The sequence below is a fragment of the Pleurodeles waltl genome, chromosome 1_1 (assembly GCF_031143425.1).
Source record: "Pleurodeles waltl isolate 20211129_DDA chromosome 1_1, aPleWal1.hap1.20221129, whole genome shotgun sequence".
Taxonomy (NCBI): Eukaryota; Metazoa; Chordata; class Amphibia; order Caudata; family Salamandridae; genus Pleurodeles; species Pleurodeles waltl.
The window spans coordinates 942,068,008-942,085,118 of NC_090436.1; the positions used below are offsets into that span (position 1 = coordinate 942,068,008).

At 40.6% G+C, this 17,111-nt stretch overlaps 1 protein-coding gene across 8 annotated transcripts in view; it reads right to left on the minus strand.

The window, feature by feature from the left end:
* PDE5A (phosphodiesterase 5A) overlaps positions 1 to 17,111 on the minus strand; it is a 639,000-nt gene that overhangs the window by 455,812 nt on the left and 166,077 nt on the right. For all 8 annotated transcript variants that reach the window (XM_069230182.1, XM_069230181.1, XM_069230180.1 and 5 more), the window contains exon 2: positions 12,809 to 13,388. In XM_069230182.1, the coding sequence (XP_069086283.1) occupies positions 12,809 to 13,388 (580 nt within the window). The remainder of the gene's footprint in view (positions 1 to 12,808; positions 13,389 to 17,111) is intronic.

Sequence of the window (17,111 nt, forward strand, 5' to 3'; positions counted from 1 at the left end):
ACCTCATGGTTCTTCATCATTAAATGTTTTTGAACTTACAGTGTTTGATGAGTTTGTTGAGTCTTTCCACAAATTAATTGATTGTTTTGCCAAGTCTTTGATGTTCTTGACTGAAAACATGTAATTTATAATCAACATTTGATACTGGATTAAATTTGAGATTCAACATATTCTCAATCTGACTGTATGTGACTTCTTGGTCGGTTCTTGGCATTTTTTATGACTTCTTTCACACCATTACCAGCAAGATTTTTGAGATATTTGATAATCTTCCTGTAATCAGAGTTTTTAAGTGAAATTTTCAAATGTTTCCATCCATGCAATCCATCTATTGCCAATGTTTTGCTTTTTGGCAGTGTTGAATGGTGGTTTGAGGAAGGTTGCAGCATTGCAACTGTTCATCAGAGTGGATGATGTCAAGGGTTGGGAAACCACCCAGAAGCATTGAAGGTATGCCTCTTCAGGTATTGGACAGCTAAGGAAGCACAAGCCCAGTGCTTCTTCTTGGGTCTTCAAGTCCTGCGCTGAGGTCGTAAAGATCCACTTATCAAGACTCAGGTAAGAGTAATGATAGTATGCTTCTTTTTTATTTGTTCTGTCAGCGAGCACTATTTGGTATCTGATAACTCACTAAATGCCTATTGTAAACATGGTTGAATCAGTCTTTAGCGTTAATGATACATATACTATATAACTTTATTTTGCGTGACAACACAGTACCTTTTTTTAGGATCATGCACGTAGCTTCAACAATGTGTAGACAATTACGTAAAGCTCTCTTTCCATTTACATCGGCTGGAGTGTTCTGACTCCACATATGCCAACCGTCGACTCGCCACTTCGACTAAAGCACACTTGGCATGCATGAGCAGTTTGCTTGGAATAAGACAAACTCTTCAGGAGAGCACTTTCTTCTTCGGGTTACTTATCCCCTATCTCGTCACCAGTGATAGCGTCTTCCCAAGCCTGATACCTGCTGAATACCTAGGCCACACTCACAGCTGTAAATCACACGTCTTTATTCGTCTGTGTGTACCTGTGAACTCCAACATTCTAAATCAAGCTCTCATACGTTCTATTCTAGTGATTATGTCACACTGATATGGAGTCCTTGGGGATCCAGAAAGGTTCTGTTTGAACTCATGCATGACAATACACAGATGATCAATAAAGAGTGACAACATCTATGCTTTGAAGTAGTCAAATGGCAACATAATATTATAATGACTCCATAACTACTTGGTCATCCTTCTACTTGTCCTGCATATCTTTCCTTACTTCCATTTTATCCCTTAGGCTAACTCCATGTCTCTTTTCCCTCTCGCCATCCTTCCATACTTCTCAACATTACACACTCTACTGTCTCCATATAGCACTTTAAGTAGTGTACACATGTTGGAAGCCTTCCTCCCAAATAGTCCATCTGTTGCTTACCATTGTTATGGCTTTAAACTGAGCGTGAAAATTTGTGCTTCTTATGGGGAATGACAAGTCAGGTTGGCAAAACATTTAGGATACAAGCTGCGTCATAATCTATGTCTACAGAGTTACTTTACAAATGTATTTGTTATTAATTGACTAGGATGACTAGGATGACTTGGTCAATTACAACGGGAAAGAAATATTATTACAACATAACGCAAGAGCAGTAATAGTAGACAACAATACTTGGTGCACTGTAAGGAAGAGAAATTGTTTTGTGCGTAGCATCACTTATTTGTGAGATGGTAGGCAGTGATAGCTTACAAACTGTATTGCATGGAGAATACTTGATGTATTACAATGGTCAAAGGAAAAAAGGGTGGAATGGAGAGGATACGAAAAGCTGAATAAAGATAGGGAGGCAGTTAGTTAGAAAGAGAAACAGGTAGTGAGAGGCTAAATAGAATCAGGGGGGCCTTGCATTATATTGTGTATGTGCTATGGAGGCTTACAGCACCTTAGCCTTTTGCATCTATTCACTGAGTTTGTTCACTAGTGGACTAAAGCATTCGGGGTTAAAGGTTACCTTGTGTATTGTGTGGTCGGCACTTCTCTTTCTCCAGTGGGTGTGTTTGGTCTTAGTTCAGACTGTTATGAGTGATTCCATTAGATTCATGCCCCATATGTTAATCTCCAGTTCTGGGTAAGACTGTAGAGACCTAAGGCTACAGTAATGTGGTTAGGATGGATGTTGGTATCAAAAATGTAATTCCTAACACCTTTGATCATATCCCAGAAATGTTGATGTTTTTACAGCGAAATAACAAGCGTTCTTGGTTACCAGTGCAATCTGAATAGTGCCAGTGTTGCATTGGCTCTCATTGTACCAATGAGGCTGCCGGATTTGGGCGGCAGAATTACCTGAATTGTGGAAAAGTGAGTCCAATCCCACACCATGAGACAACTGTTGGCCTAATCCCTTTCCGACCAGCTAGCCAGCCAAGAGCAGTTATGATTTGTGCCATCTGAGTACCTGACCTTGTGACTTCTCAGGGAAATTGTGGTGGATCAGATCTCATCCTTTTCTCTCAGTTACATTTGTCTCACACATGCAAAGACAAACAGAATCAAGGAATGGTTCCATAAGATTTATTGAATCAACTGAGTCCTTGAAAAAATAACATGAACTGCAATAATTAGGATGATGAAAGATACTAGAAGCAGAATGATGACAAGAAAAGTGAAACAGACGAAAAGTCCCACCATACTGTCTCTATACAAGATGTTTAATTCCTACCTTCACCATTATTGTTCTATGTCAGAGCACTGCAGGTAAGCCCTAATATGCCCTTAAGGACCCCCTGGAAGACATCATCCCCCATACCAGAGTTTGATGGTAGTGAAGGAGCCTGTCATCTATAGAGGCACCATCCCCGTATAGGCCAGGGAACTGGTAGTCTCAGGTATCAGCTGTAACAAAGTCATACAGCATGCAGTTATGGTTATATTGCTGGAGCCTCCTTCTAACGTGCAAGGGACAGAGAGATGTTTTTATAATAAAACAGCTAATGTTCTGGGAAAAGTGTCATCCGTGTAAAGATTTGTATATTTCTGTGAAATGTTAGAGATGCGGTGAACCACGTATGTCAGTAATCCTATCACATCGCAGCCTTATAGAAAGCACAGAGTGAAAGAATGTTGTGTTAAAAAAAGTAAATGGTTTCCTAAGTGAAAGGACAGCAAGATAAATGAAATAAAACATCACCACAAATTTGATAATTTCTAAAAGAATAAAATAAAATAAAACAAAACAAAACGTTACTTGGCTAAAGGGCACAGGAAGCAGGCCTAGATGCTAAAATGACATGCCCACAGACATAACTAAAATGGCTCCACAACACCAGCATCTATCTGTGCTATCAATCTTAACTTGAACAATTTTTCAAGAGTACAGAAGCATCTGTAAATCATCTGAAATGTACATGGGTATAGTAGTGGGAAGATTTTATGAGTAAGGGAAGGTCTTTGTATGCTTGACTAGGCGGAATTTGATGGGGGGAGCCAGTTTTTATTTTTTAGAACATTAATATTCCCATTTTTTGTATGTTCATGTTATTCTGGGTAGCTCTTTTGTCCAAAAATTGATGTATTTTGTTGGCTATGTGGTCCCCTTTGAAAAGAGTTGCCAAAAATATAAAGCAGTCTGAATTTTGTGATGTGCCTAGCTTCCTTAAAGCAGCTTTATGTTTCAGGAAGTATGGAAGTCAAATGACTGGACATGTGTTTGAGAGTCGTTGGGTTGGACTTGTGTTTTTCTTGAAGCACGGCAAAGCAGAGTTTTCAATGGGAGCAAGGAGGATATATTTTTCTTCCCAACTCGTCCAGATGATCCTTTGATTGTTAATTGTGATTTGTGGATTTATCCAAAATAAAGAGAGTTCACAGCCTTTATGTTAATTTTCGAAATTTTTATCTAGAGTTTTGCTAAAAAATATAGTATCATGCAGTATATTGTAAGAGTGTGGGACACTGATGGACTTTATTGTTAGATTTATAAGAGAGAGTGGCTTTAGTAGGTCAGACTACGTCTGCCCAGTGGGTAGGTTGCTAATCCCTAGTTGCTGCCCTAGAGTGCTTTCCTGGCTCGCAAGGAAAGTTATTAGATCTAAATGTCTGGGAGACCTATGGCTCCATTTGATTTGTTTTAAGCTTTCTAGAGCTATTCTTGTTTTTTTCAATTCCAGATGAAATTGGAAATACGTTTGTCAATGGATTTGAAATCATTTATTGAGAGTCTGAGCAGAAACATTTCTGGATTCTTCAACAAAACATTTGGAAGTCTATTCCTAAGTATTTAAATTGATTAGGTTTTATTTGAGATTTATATGGTTAACAATGGAGGGAAAAGATCTCAGTTTTTGTTTTGTTCAGAGAGTTATCTGAAACGTCCATATAACTGCTGATTACTTCAGGTATTTTAGGATTAGTCAATTTTGGTGCTCAGAAAAACATAAGGACATCATCTATGCAGTCAGCTGCTTTTTGTGTGTTTGATGGCATGGGGATACCTTTGATGTTAGGAGCATGTCAAATGGTATTGAGTAAAGTTCAATGGATGGAAGAAATAATAACAGTGAGGGGACAGCCTTGTCTGGCGTCTTTTGCTAAATTGACATGTGTATATATATATATATATATATATATATATATATGTGTATATTTATTTATAATATATGTGCGTGAACAAGGATTAGTGCTGAAACATGTCGCAGGGGGTGAAATCTCTTCAATAAATCACTATTTGAATGATCCTTGAGTGCACATGTACCGTCTTTTCCTTTGAAGATGTAGTTTACTATATCTATTAATTTTGATGTAGGCTAATGGACACGAGTACAGAGAAATGGTAATGTCAATAAAATGCTCTCCAAGGTTAAATTTGGTGAGTACTGCATTTAAGAAGGTCCACATCTGCACTGTTAGAGCACCAAGAGTGTGCCAAAGGCAAGCCCATCTGCACCCGACTGGGATCGCGGGCCACCATTATGCTGGAAACAAGACTTATTCCTCTAAGGAGCCCCTCTCCCTTGCTCATATCAGCCCTGGAATCAGCATGGGTCTTAATACCGCATTAGAGGAAAATAGCATCCTACGTCAACAGATGGGAAGATCACCACAAAGAATGGTGCATAGCTAGGGCCACCACCTGTAAAGCCAATGACATTTCTTCTTCCTCAGGAAGTCATACAGGCAACCCTGGTAAAACAAAAAATGGAAATGTTCAATTTCCTAGAGGCTTCTAAATTGGATATATTGTTTTTTTGGAAACTTGTCTAACTAAGAATCTACCCCCGATGAACTCCCAGCTCTCCCGAAGAGTACCATATTTTAAATAAGAACAAACCTGGTCCTAAAAAGGGAAAAGGGGTTGCAGTGCTTTTACATTGAAACATTCATGCTTCACTACTTGAAATTCAATAAATTAATGGTCTTGCTCTTTTCCTATTGACAATTTAATTTAATAGTAGTTCATTAACCTGCTAACTAATTCACCGACCCTCCCTCACATAAAGGAACATTCCCTCTATAATTCTTTGGAATAATTAGTTCTCTCCTGATTGCTTAGTATTGGTGATTTCAATTATTGGATTGATGATTTAAAAAACGGAATCCTAAGACTTAAATGTCTTTAAACCCTGCAGTTTCATAAACACATATCCAGTCCAACACATGTTAAGGGCCATATTCTTAAATTGATCTGGACATATAATCTGAAGCTACTAAATTGAAACATTCTACCATGTATCTGGGCAGATAACTCTCTGGTTAGTTTTGGCATCTCCACAAATCACCATGGATTTGCTAGCAAAACCGATACAAAATCAATACAGAAATGGCAACATATTAACACTGAGGCTATGACTTCCACACTGAAAGAAACCTTAGCCACTCTAAGTGAAACCGTAACTCATGCAGCAAAGGGTGTTTTTCAATGGCTTGAACTGCAAGTTGAGCTAAACACCCCTCTTGTTAAAAAGAGTGCAACTTTTTGTACTGAACCAGTTCCTTGGTTTTCACAGGAACTAAAAAAGGCAAAATTTGACCTTCTTCGTCTGGAACACCAATGTCAGAAAAGTTATGATGAGGCTAAGAAAACTAAGTTTAGGGCTGGGTTAGCAACTTACAAATTAAAATGAATCCACTGTGAAATAGACTATTTCGCCAATAAAATTATAGTGGAACACAACAAAACAGAAAGAGGTCTTTGGAATTATGAAGGAACTGACTTATCAACAGCCCCACTACTGCGACCTCAAGAGTTTTGTGATAATCCCAATGGTTTATTTTTAGATCAAATAAAATTAATGCACAACAGCACTAAAGCTAATTTAACTGATGATGTTACATATACTTCAGCTTTAAATTCCTCTTTTCTATTATCTTTTCAAGGGATTGACAAAGAGCTTCCATGACTGAACTTAAATCTGGCTCCCGACTGGACCCATGAACCCCAGTATTTATTAAGTTAATATTAACAGTAATAAAAAGCCCTATTCTAAATCCTTGGAACAAATATTTAATCAAAGGGCTAGTACCAACTTTATTTTAAAATGCAGTGGTTATTCCCTTTTTAAAGAAGCAGGGGGAATATCCTACTGTTTTTAAGAATTGGTTAAAAATGTCCAAACTGGGGGTTTCTGAGTAATAATGAACCTGCTGGACTCAACCCACAGGGAAAAAAAAAACCTGGAAAAACAACTACTAACAGGACCTAAAAGCGGCTGGTGGGACGATTAAAATGATCGTAGCGATCAGTAAGATTAATAGAAATATTTATTAGTTAATGAAGAGATGCAGGGCATTCAACCTGATATTGAAATTCAGGATCACAAAGTTGGTGAATTTTGGATATTTAATATAACTGGTGAATAAAGCTTTGAAAACGCTTTGAATTGTCTTAAAAGTGGTTTATAGAGTCTTTTTAATCATCAGTGCATTTTGGAAGGATTAATGTGATGGATGCAGTTGGTTTTTTTAAGGATGGTATTAGCTTGTGAAGAGATTTGATTAAGCCCTGACGAAGCAGCAGTTCACTTAAAGCTGCGAAACACATGTTGCCTTTATTACATCAAGGAAACCAATTATTGAACTTGATATGAATGAAAAGTGACAGTACTGAAATTTGAAATTGTTTGACTGTATTGCATCAATAACATTTAAATCAGCAACACTGAATTTTGGAAGTAATGATTGGACACTATGTTAAGTTCTAAACTTGAAAAAGTAAAATGAAGAACTAATTAAATTAATATTGTTTTGAAATGTTAAAAAAATAATTGTCATTGTTCTTTTTTTCAAATACTCTTATCATGTTTTCCTTTTTGGACTCTTCACCCGGTGGGTTGAGCCCAGCAGGGCCAGATATAAATGAAGACAGAGAAGAGACAGAGTTTATCAGTAAAAGTGGCAATTGCATGATTATAGCAAGGAATCAATAAGTGATCAACAGGAAAAACCCATTGGTATATTTAGGAGATGGGTTTCTGTTAGACTTTTTAAGGTAGACTCTCTTAATTTTAGGTAATATTGGTTTACTTGTGGTACAGTAAACACCAATCAGGATCACTATCATTACATCCACCTTAAAAATCCTAGGTATGGCTTAATTGTTAAAAAGCATGTAGTTCTGAGTCAAAGATTCAACTATTTTGCATTGAAGGCTTATGGAAAATATAGGTTAAAGAGAAACTCCAGGAATGTTTGGGTGACAATTTATATTGACAACTCTGGTGTAAAACTGACCTATTCTAACAATAAATATTTAATGAGCTTTGGTCTTTCCTTCCGATCTCTGGCCTACTTTGACCAGCCTCTTTCGTGCATTGACTTCACACTTTGTCAGTCTTGCCTTAGCTCACTCCAGTGCAGTATTCAATTCTTCAGTAATGTGTTTAGCTGTTGGGATGTATTTTTCAGCCTCCACTCTTGTACTTACATTGATCTGCATGAGAGACCACTTTCTGTCTGTTACCTGATTGCTCCATCTCATTTATACTCCACCAAGCCCTGCCTTCATTCAATCTGTGCTCCACCTCAACCATGCCCACCAACTTCATTATAGTTCTTTGTTTTTTTCAATGGCAGCGAAACGAAGTAAGGTCTATAATACAAGCTCTCTTGCCATCCAACCTTTAATTTCAATAGAAACAATATCAAGGATCTATGTAATATAATCAGCTTTTTTGTCTGTCTTGGTTTAATTTCATTACACTGCATGCATAATCACATTAAACTAATAATTGTTTTAAATATATGAACCTATCACTTTATATAATCATGGGGCAATTTTCCCACATGTTTATGGTATTCCATCTTTAAACCCCCAAATAATATACAACACCCTCTGCATTACACTTGATGTAAGTGGGCTTCTGGTGTTGAAGTTTGTATGTTTTGGAGATTTAAATGAATCCAATCCTCACACCAAGAATAGTGTGAAGAGTAGCCTAATTTAGGGCTTCAGAATTATTACACTACCATAGCAAAAATCCTAGTCTAACGATGCTTGAGACCACATACAGGCTTTTTGCTTTTCTACAAATCGTATTTAATGTCACCAGCACCAAAAACGTCCCTGGTGGTGTTGGAAGAGAGTTACTTCTTTATTTAAAAATGTTGGAGTGCCCATTTAAATGGAAAGCAAAATATATATGTTACCATTTGTGTTGCAAAAATATGCTATGGTTCAGTTGATCTAAAATTTGTTTAAAATATTGTGACAAGGATTAAACTTGCGTCAGACGTAATTCCATTCCATAAAAGGAAATAACAGTCAGCATTTGTAAGATGCCCTTGGGTGCCACAGGGCAGATGGGCTACTGGGTCCCAACTATGGTGGTTGAGGTTGTGTAGTATGGCTCTGCACACTGGGCCAAAGACAATTGTTTCCACACATGCCTCTCAAGGAAGTGAGGATGAGAAGTCAGAGACTTCTCAGGTAGGTAGTGTGGGGGACAAGAGCTCGGAGCTCATAACTCAACAGTCAAACAACGGACACCACAACATACTATTCATCCCACGGATTATCCTTATGAAACAGAAAGTACTTTTAATTTCATATCAGAACTAAAGACTACACAATACAATTAGGGCCATATTTATACTCCGTTTGCGCCGAAATTGCGTGGTTTTTTTTGACGCAATTTCGACGCAAAACTAACGCCAACTAACGCCATATTTATACTATGGCGTTAGAGGCGAATAGCGCCAAAGTTCCCGGAATGTGCGTCATTTTTTAGCGTGAACCCCTTCCTTGCGTTAATGAGATGCAAGGGAGGCGTTCCCGTCTAAAAAATGACTCCCAGGCCTTTACGTGGTATTTATACTCCCGGGCAAAAGAGACGCCCGGGAGTTGGCGTGGCTAAAAACGGCGCATTTGCGCCACTTTTTAACGCCTGCTCAGGGCAGGCGTTAAGGGGCCTGTGGGCTCAAAATGAGCCCACAGGTGCCCTCCCATGCCCCCAGGGACCCCCCCTGCCACCCTTGCCCACCCCAGGAGGACCCCCAAGGATGGAGGGACCCACCCCAGGGACATTCAGGTAAGTTCAGGTAAGTATAATTTTTTATTTTTTATATTTTTTTTTGGTGGCATAGGGGGGCCTTATTTGTGCCCCCCTACATGCCACTATGCCCAATGACCATGCCCAGGGGACAGAAGTCCCCTGGGCATGGCCATTGGGCAAGGGGGCATGACTCCTATCTTTACAATGATAGGAGTCATGTTGATGGGGGATGGGCGTCGAAAATAAATGGCGCAAGTCGGGTTAAGACGATTTTTTCGACGTAACCTGACTTGCCCCATTTTAAGACGCCCATGCGCCATTTTCCCCCTACGCCGGCGCTGTCTGGTCTACGTGGTTTTTTCCCACGCAAACCAGGCAGCGCCGGTCTGATTGCGCCGTCTAACGCCATTCCATAAATACGGCGCCCGCATGGCGCTTCAGAATGGCGTTAGACGGCGCAAAACTTTTTGACGCTAAACTGCGTTAGCGCAGTTTAGCGTCAAAAAGTATAAATATGGGCCTTAATGTCTTGCACATAGTTGTCATAAATTGCACTCTAACAGGAGGTGTTGCACTTCCACTTCCTTCCCCTGTAACAATCTTCCCTCCTGCTATTGTTAAGATCCTGATAGGAGGCAAGGATTAGGCTCAGGCGCAGTTCTCTCAAAAGTTCTCATGAGTGAGTCAATGTCTTTATTTGTTTTTATACCACAAAATCTCCAGCAGGTGAGACAGATTTGCCCAGCATCTCTGTCTCTTTCCCATTTCCCAGTGCACTTGAGCCCCGCATTTACTTTTTGGTGATCAACAGCAATCTGGGCTGTGTGATGGACATGTGTGGCATTTCCACCCTCGCAGGGTGGATTTCTACTTTTTAGATCAAAGCAGCAGCTGTTGTTAGCTTGCATTTAGACTCCTGGTCAAGTCTTTTTGTCATGTCTGGTAAAAGTTGCGGTCTAGCAGGGTAGTTTAGGGCTTCCCACTTCAGCGGCTATATACTGTCCTTTTCCCAGTCATTGGCACTAACATCAGTCAGTTGCCTGTGGCAGGATTCCATGTAACATAGAGTGACATGCTCTGGTACAGACTTATTTACAGCACCTCAAGAACTGCACAAAGACAGCTGGACCCCTTCACAGCACAGGTCATTCCAGGATCATTCTCTCAGGATTGTCAGCTTTCTCTGTGTGCTCCACAAGCTTGGAAAATTCTGGGACTCTCCTCCTGAACAGTTTATCCTCATGCAGTGCCAGTCACACCACTTCCCGCTCCCATCAGGCAGCCAGGCTTCTAGGCTCTTCAGGCAGATCATCAGGTCTTCCAGTAAAACTATGTTGACTTCAGGTCATGTCCTACCATCTCTAAGAGACTAGCTGTCATACAAACTTTAGCCCTGGTTACACAGCAGTTCTTCAAGCACTCTGTAACGCTCTCACTTCCTGCTGAAAAAACAACTTGGGAATGGAACAAAGAGGGGCAATTTGTATCCAACATTTATATACATTTTCCAGACAGGGGGTGTAGATCTATGATCTCATGCTTCAGAACTAATTTGGGTGGTCCCCTTTCAAATGTCATTTCCTACACCAAAGACATACACTTTGTACATGGTGATGGCTTGCAAAGCCTGTAGCAATCACGCTGCAATTTCTGTTGTGCAAAGCCTACCATTTTTATCTCTCTCTGATTACTTCTTATGGAAGGCTGACGACAGCCCGTTGTGGGTCCTCGTGCTTAGAGCCAGCAACAGCCAAGCAGGAGGGCACATGAGTGTCTTGGTCCCCACCCACCAGCTACAGGAATGCAGGCAATACATTTCCACTGCCTGAAGAAGCTATCTTGACTCTCCATCTTGTGTCATTCTACAACCAAAGGCACCCAAAGTGGATCACACTACTCATACAGACAAATACAATACACAGAGTCCTATTATTATACGTTTGTCACATGCTCACTCTTCATGCACATGCAATTGACATGCACATGAGATAGAAGTTCTAGGTTCTGGGTTTTACATAAAAGTGGAAGCTTGCACAAGAGGGATCAGTAGACAATGCTCACACTGCCAGTGAGAAAAATACCTGCTCACAGTACAAATCACAAAACACAGTAGACTGTCACAACTGCTTTGTGTGATACATCCAGGGACAAAAGTATGCCATCTTCTTCGAGGGTACGCCTGTGAACCTCTCCAGATCACAAGACAGGTCCAAAATAAAAGTAAAGATACTAGATTAACCTGCAGTATGCAGTAGATTACTCTGGGATGGGGTACACGTCCATTTACCATATAGAAGACATTCCCGCCCCAAAATATTTCTTCTGTTGTTTAAAATCAGGAGAAATAAGCTATGTCATAATAGCATCAGAAGCTATTCCTCAGCTTTCACACATGTATGTGCGAATATTGTTGTCTCACTGGCGACAATGTCTTGGCAGCACACGTTATTATATTATAGGGGAATCTGACAGTCAAAGTCAGCTGGACTGATCATTCTGAAGAGACGTGCATTTGAGTCATAGTAACTAAGAGACAGTCAAATAAATTATCATTCTTAAACTTTGTCAAAACATATTTTCAGTCAATTACAGAACTCCACATTGATTGGTATTTCAAGCAGGTGCGGACAATGAAAAATGTCTCTATAACGGAAATTATGTATAAAACCTCGCAGTGGCTAAACCTGTGAATAGACAATTTTAAACTTGCAACATGAAGAAGGCCTGTTGTTGTTCACCTTTATGCCTTGAGGATAACTAGAATAGAACGTATGTGCATAGAAGCTCTTGGCTCAATAAGGCAAATGCCAGGGTAGCAGAAGTGACATATCACATGTGATTTAAGCTCTGACGACATCACAAAGTTGTCTAATTCCTTCTCCTCAACAGCCTTCTATTTGAATCTGAGGGGTCGAGAAAAGTCAAAACGTGGAAACTACGGAATGTCAATTTACTGTCCGTGCAGGTGGCTTCATTGCCCCTGGAAGCAGGGGAGGGAAGGGCAGTGCAAGAGGCGCCAAAGTGTACGTAAGGAGTAGAGGCTGCTACCCCTCACCAGCCCACATGATGCCCATGATTTGTGCGAAGAACAACATGAGAACAACAAAATGTCACATTTGTTATGTGCATATGGTTACATGGGTTCCTTCTGTCTTCATTATTATGTACAAAAACCTCTGCACCGCAGTCAAAGAATTATTCTTTTGAAAACAGCAATCTTACAGCAACATACCTGATAAAAATGTATATTTCTAACGTATTTCTCATTTTATAACTGCTTGCTTCCATTCTTGCAAAACCACATTATGTTACTTTTTATTTACCTCGTAAGCATCCTTGATATTTAGAGGTTTTCCATATTCTGCAACGTGTCCCACAATTCCCTTGTTCCATTCTAAGCGGAAGCAGTTATTGGAAGCTTCTTCCAAGGTTGACCCTTCTGCGACGTCGAACAGCCTGCTGACCAGAAACTTCTCGTTCGAGCTGTCCTCGCATACCAGGAAAAGCGAGTAGCGGTCAGCCGCTATAAGTTCGTGTATGTGCAAGAAAATTTTGTGACAGAGTGCTGCGACGTCCAGGTGACTGGAAATGTCTTTCACAAGCTCCAGGAGTCGTGAGCACTGATCGCCTGTGTCGGTAAGTCTGGGATATTGAAGAGTCATCTGTTCCTTCTTCTCCGATTCTGTGAGAAAACTCACGGTGCCGACGGCGTCTTTGACAATTATGGGCCTCAGAGGCCGGTCAAATTCTGAAGCGGAGATTTTGCGGACAGGAGTCCCCGGGGTGGTGTGCTCGCAGCGGCCAGCCTGTTGGGTCTGGCAAGCTTGGTGGTCAGCCTTTCCTCCCTCTTTAGTGGCAGGAATTGTGTGAACTCTTTCAGCAAACCATGCATTGACCATTTCTCTGTAACACAAAAAAAATCAATATTTAGGAATTGACAATGGTGACAACTAAATTGCTTCAATCCTCAAAAGATGCTAAATATTTAAAGAGCCCATATTTCAGAGAGATTGATTCTGGCCCCCTTAAGTGGCACATTGTGTGTAGGGTGACACCACCTGCTTCCTTTAATGAACTGTTCCTCATCTCCAGCCTACATTAAGGCTTAAGTACAGTGCAGTTTGATTCACTTGAATTCCATGATTGATGAGTTGTGAATCATGGTTAAAGAGGTCCGGTGGCAGAAATATCTGAGGGCTTTCCAGTGCGACTTACATCTTTTCCATGCTCTCCGAAAACCCATACTTTGTGAGTGCAATTTACAAAACCAGGTAGGAATAAGGGCAGTAGTATTCCTGTAGTACTACTTTACATACACAGGCCCGTATTTATACTTTTTGACGCTAAACTGCGCTAACGCAGTTTAGTGTCAAAAAATTTTGCGCCGGCTAACGTCATTCTGAAGCGCCATGTGGGCGCCGTATTTATTGAATGGCGTTAGCCGGCGCAAGCAGACCGGCGCTGCCTGGTGTGCGTGGAAAAAAACCACGTACACCAGGCAGCGCCGGCGTTGGGAAAAGTGGCGCTAGGGCGTCTTAAAAATGGTGCAAGTCAGGTTGACGCAAAAAATCGCCTCCACCCGATTTGCGCCATTTTTAACGACGCCCAGACTCCATTTACATGACTCCTGTCTTAGTAAAGACAGGAGTCATGCCCCCTTGCCCAATGGCCATGCCCAGGGGACTTATGTCCCCTGGGCATGGTCATTGGGCATAGTGGCATGTAGGGGGGCACAAATAAGGCCCCCCTATGCCACCCAAAAAAAAAAAAAAAAAAAATGTATACTTACCTGAACTTACCTGAATGTCCCTGGGATGGGTCCCTCCATCCTTGGGTGTCCTCCTGGGGTGGGCAAGGGTGGCAGGGGGGGTCCCTGGGGGCAGGGGAGGGCACCTGTGGGCTCATTTTGAGCCCACAGGCCCCTTAACGCCTACCCTGACCCAGGCGTTAAAAAGTGGTGCAAATGCGGGTTTTTTTGACCCGACCACTCCCGGGCGTGATTTTTGCCCGGGAGTATAAATACGACGCATTTGCGTCGCCGTCATTTTTTTAGACGGGAACGCCTTCCTTGCATCTCATTAACGCAAGGAAGGCGTTCACGCAAAAAAATGACGCTATTTGCCCATACTTTGGCGCTAGACGTGTCTAACGCCAAAGTATAAATATGGCGTTAGTTTTGCGCCGAATTTGCGTCGAAAAAAACGACGCTAATTCGGCGCAAACGGAGTATAAATATGCCCCACAGTGTCTTTGTAAACCGGCCTGACATGTCCAACGCCTTAATAGTAAGAGCACACAGTTGGGTCCAATTGTTCGTGAAAATCCACTTAATATTGCCATTTTATTCACATTTTAGATGTTTTGTGCCCATTTTACAAAGGCATGTCAGAGTACTTAAAAGAGTACTACAGAAGTAATAATGCCTTTCTATATAGGCCACAAAGTATAACACTCACCTTATGTCATGCTGGCAGAATGTAAGGAAAATAGCAAGATAACAAATTCCTACATGAAATGCAAACACATTTTTGAGGGTTTTCATTGTATGAAGAATTGCATGTAGGCAATCCCTGGCTCTTAATAATATTGTTATATTAGCTTAATATAATTTTCCAGATCCGTTCTGAAAAGTGCATAGTCCATGCTAAAGCTCTGGTGAAATCTTTCTGTGAAACACAGTTTAGCCGTGATAAAGTTAATCTCCTCACTGCAGCTATACAAACCTGACGGCTGCAGACAAACCCTGGAAAAATAAAGCGTCACAATATTAAGGTTAGTAATATCGACCTGCACATACGTCGACTCCACAATATTGACTATCACTATTACATCAAAGTAAGCACATACATGGAGGATCTCTGCTTACCATTGTATCTTCATACCATGATGATATAGCGCACATCCATATTGTGTGGTCGACATACATGCAGATCAGTATTAATGTTTTAGTACCACATTATTAGGTTACACTTGGGCAATGTAGTCAACATTGTGAAAAGCCAGAAGAATGTTCACATTTTTATGAGTTTAAAAAAAAAAAATACAAGACATGAGAAGAGAGATGTAATGAAACAAATGCAATCTAAAGAGGCTTTCCATTAACTAAATATTCATTAATACAGCAAACACTTTGATCCCTCATTACAAGGGTTGACCCAAGAGGACAAAATGTGTGTGCTTGATACAATATCCCTTTTCACCACTCAACACACCACCCATTAAAAAAAGTTCTTCTATAGACAGAGGAAGACGCTAAGACACACTTTCAATTGAGTTATGTTATGACATTTAATGCACAGACATATGCGGTGGTCAGCACCTTCAACATTTTGTCCATCACCTGAAATACTTTCCATCAGCCCAGGATATGAAGCCAGGGCATGCTCACACATACACCCACACACACCAGTTCAGAGCTTCAAGAGGCCGCATCAATGGCAGATGTGTGCTATGCAGTAATAAATTATGTAAGATCATTAATTTGTCAGTATTTTGAAATACCAAACTCACTTGGCCCAATTCACCAATATAAATTTAGAAATGTGACTTACGTTTATGAATGAATTTGGCTGTTTTATGATTCACAAAGGGATTTCTTACAGTAGTAAACATATTTACGAGTGTGGAGATCACTGATGTAGAATTATCGGCACCCCTAAATCTCACTCAAGGAGTGGGAAAATGGATGTTCCAATGCATGTTTAGCTTTGGAGTTTCGTGAACGTCCACAAATGTGTACACTTGTGGGTGTTTACAGACTTCTTTCATTCGCGGGTCTACCGTGGAATAGTAGGATGTTTACTCCAGCTAAGGACTGGCATAAATCCCTATATTAAGTGGGAAGGTAAATCGATCACCCTTAGATTTTTACAGTGCAGACAACAATGCATTTGCATATGGGATCCAATTCCTCCAGTGCAGAGTTTTCACATTACCTTCCCAAAAGTATGCCTTGGCAAATGCACCTAGCTCAGCTTTCCAGGCTTACTGAGTGAGCAATTCTAAATTCCAGAAAGTTGGAAAATCACAATCAAATAGAATACTCTGACGTTCTTTGTGAGTGAGCCGAACATCCTTAAGTTATCCAGATGCGTTGCTGGTAACATTTTAGTTGGCACCACACCATTTACATCCTTGCACTGGTTCTGCCTGAGAGCTCAAAAACCCATCAAAGGGCCTCTTACTCGCCCACAAATAAACTGTGTTAAATCTTTGAACTAAAATGTACTCCAAAACAGTTAGCACAAGCTGCTAGTTTGGTGATAGTATGACAAAGGTGGCAACTAAGAGCATGTAACATATTCAGTTTTGACGTCTGCACAAAGGTAAATTAACCAGATTTCAGAATGAAACAGAAAATGCACACAGTTCTTGATCTCAAAACATTTTCTAATCCTGAAAAGGACTTAGGGCCTGATTTAAATATTGGAGAATGGGTTACTCTGTCACAAGCGTGACGGATACCCTGTTGCTGAAATCTAAATACCATTATTCCCTTTAGGATTTAGATTTGGGAGGACAGGATATCCGTCACCGTTGGGACGGAATACCCGGTCCGCCAATATCTAAATCAGGCCATTAGTTATTCTATAGGCAGTACTGTGCTTTGCAAATCTACTCAAACGT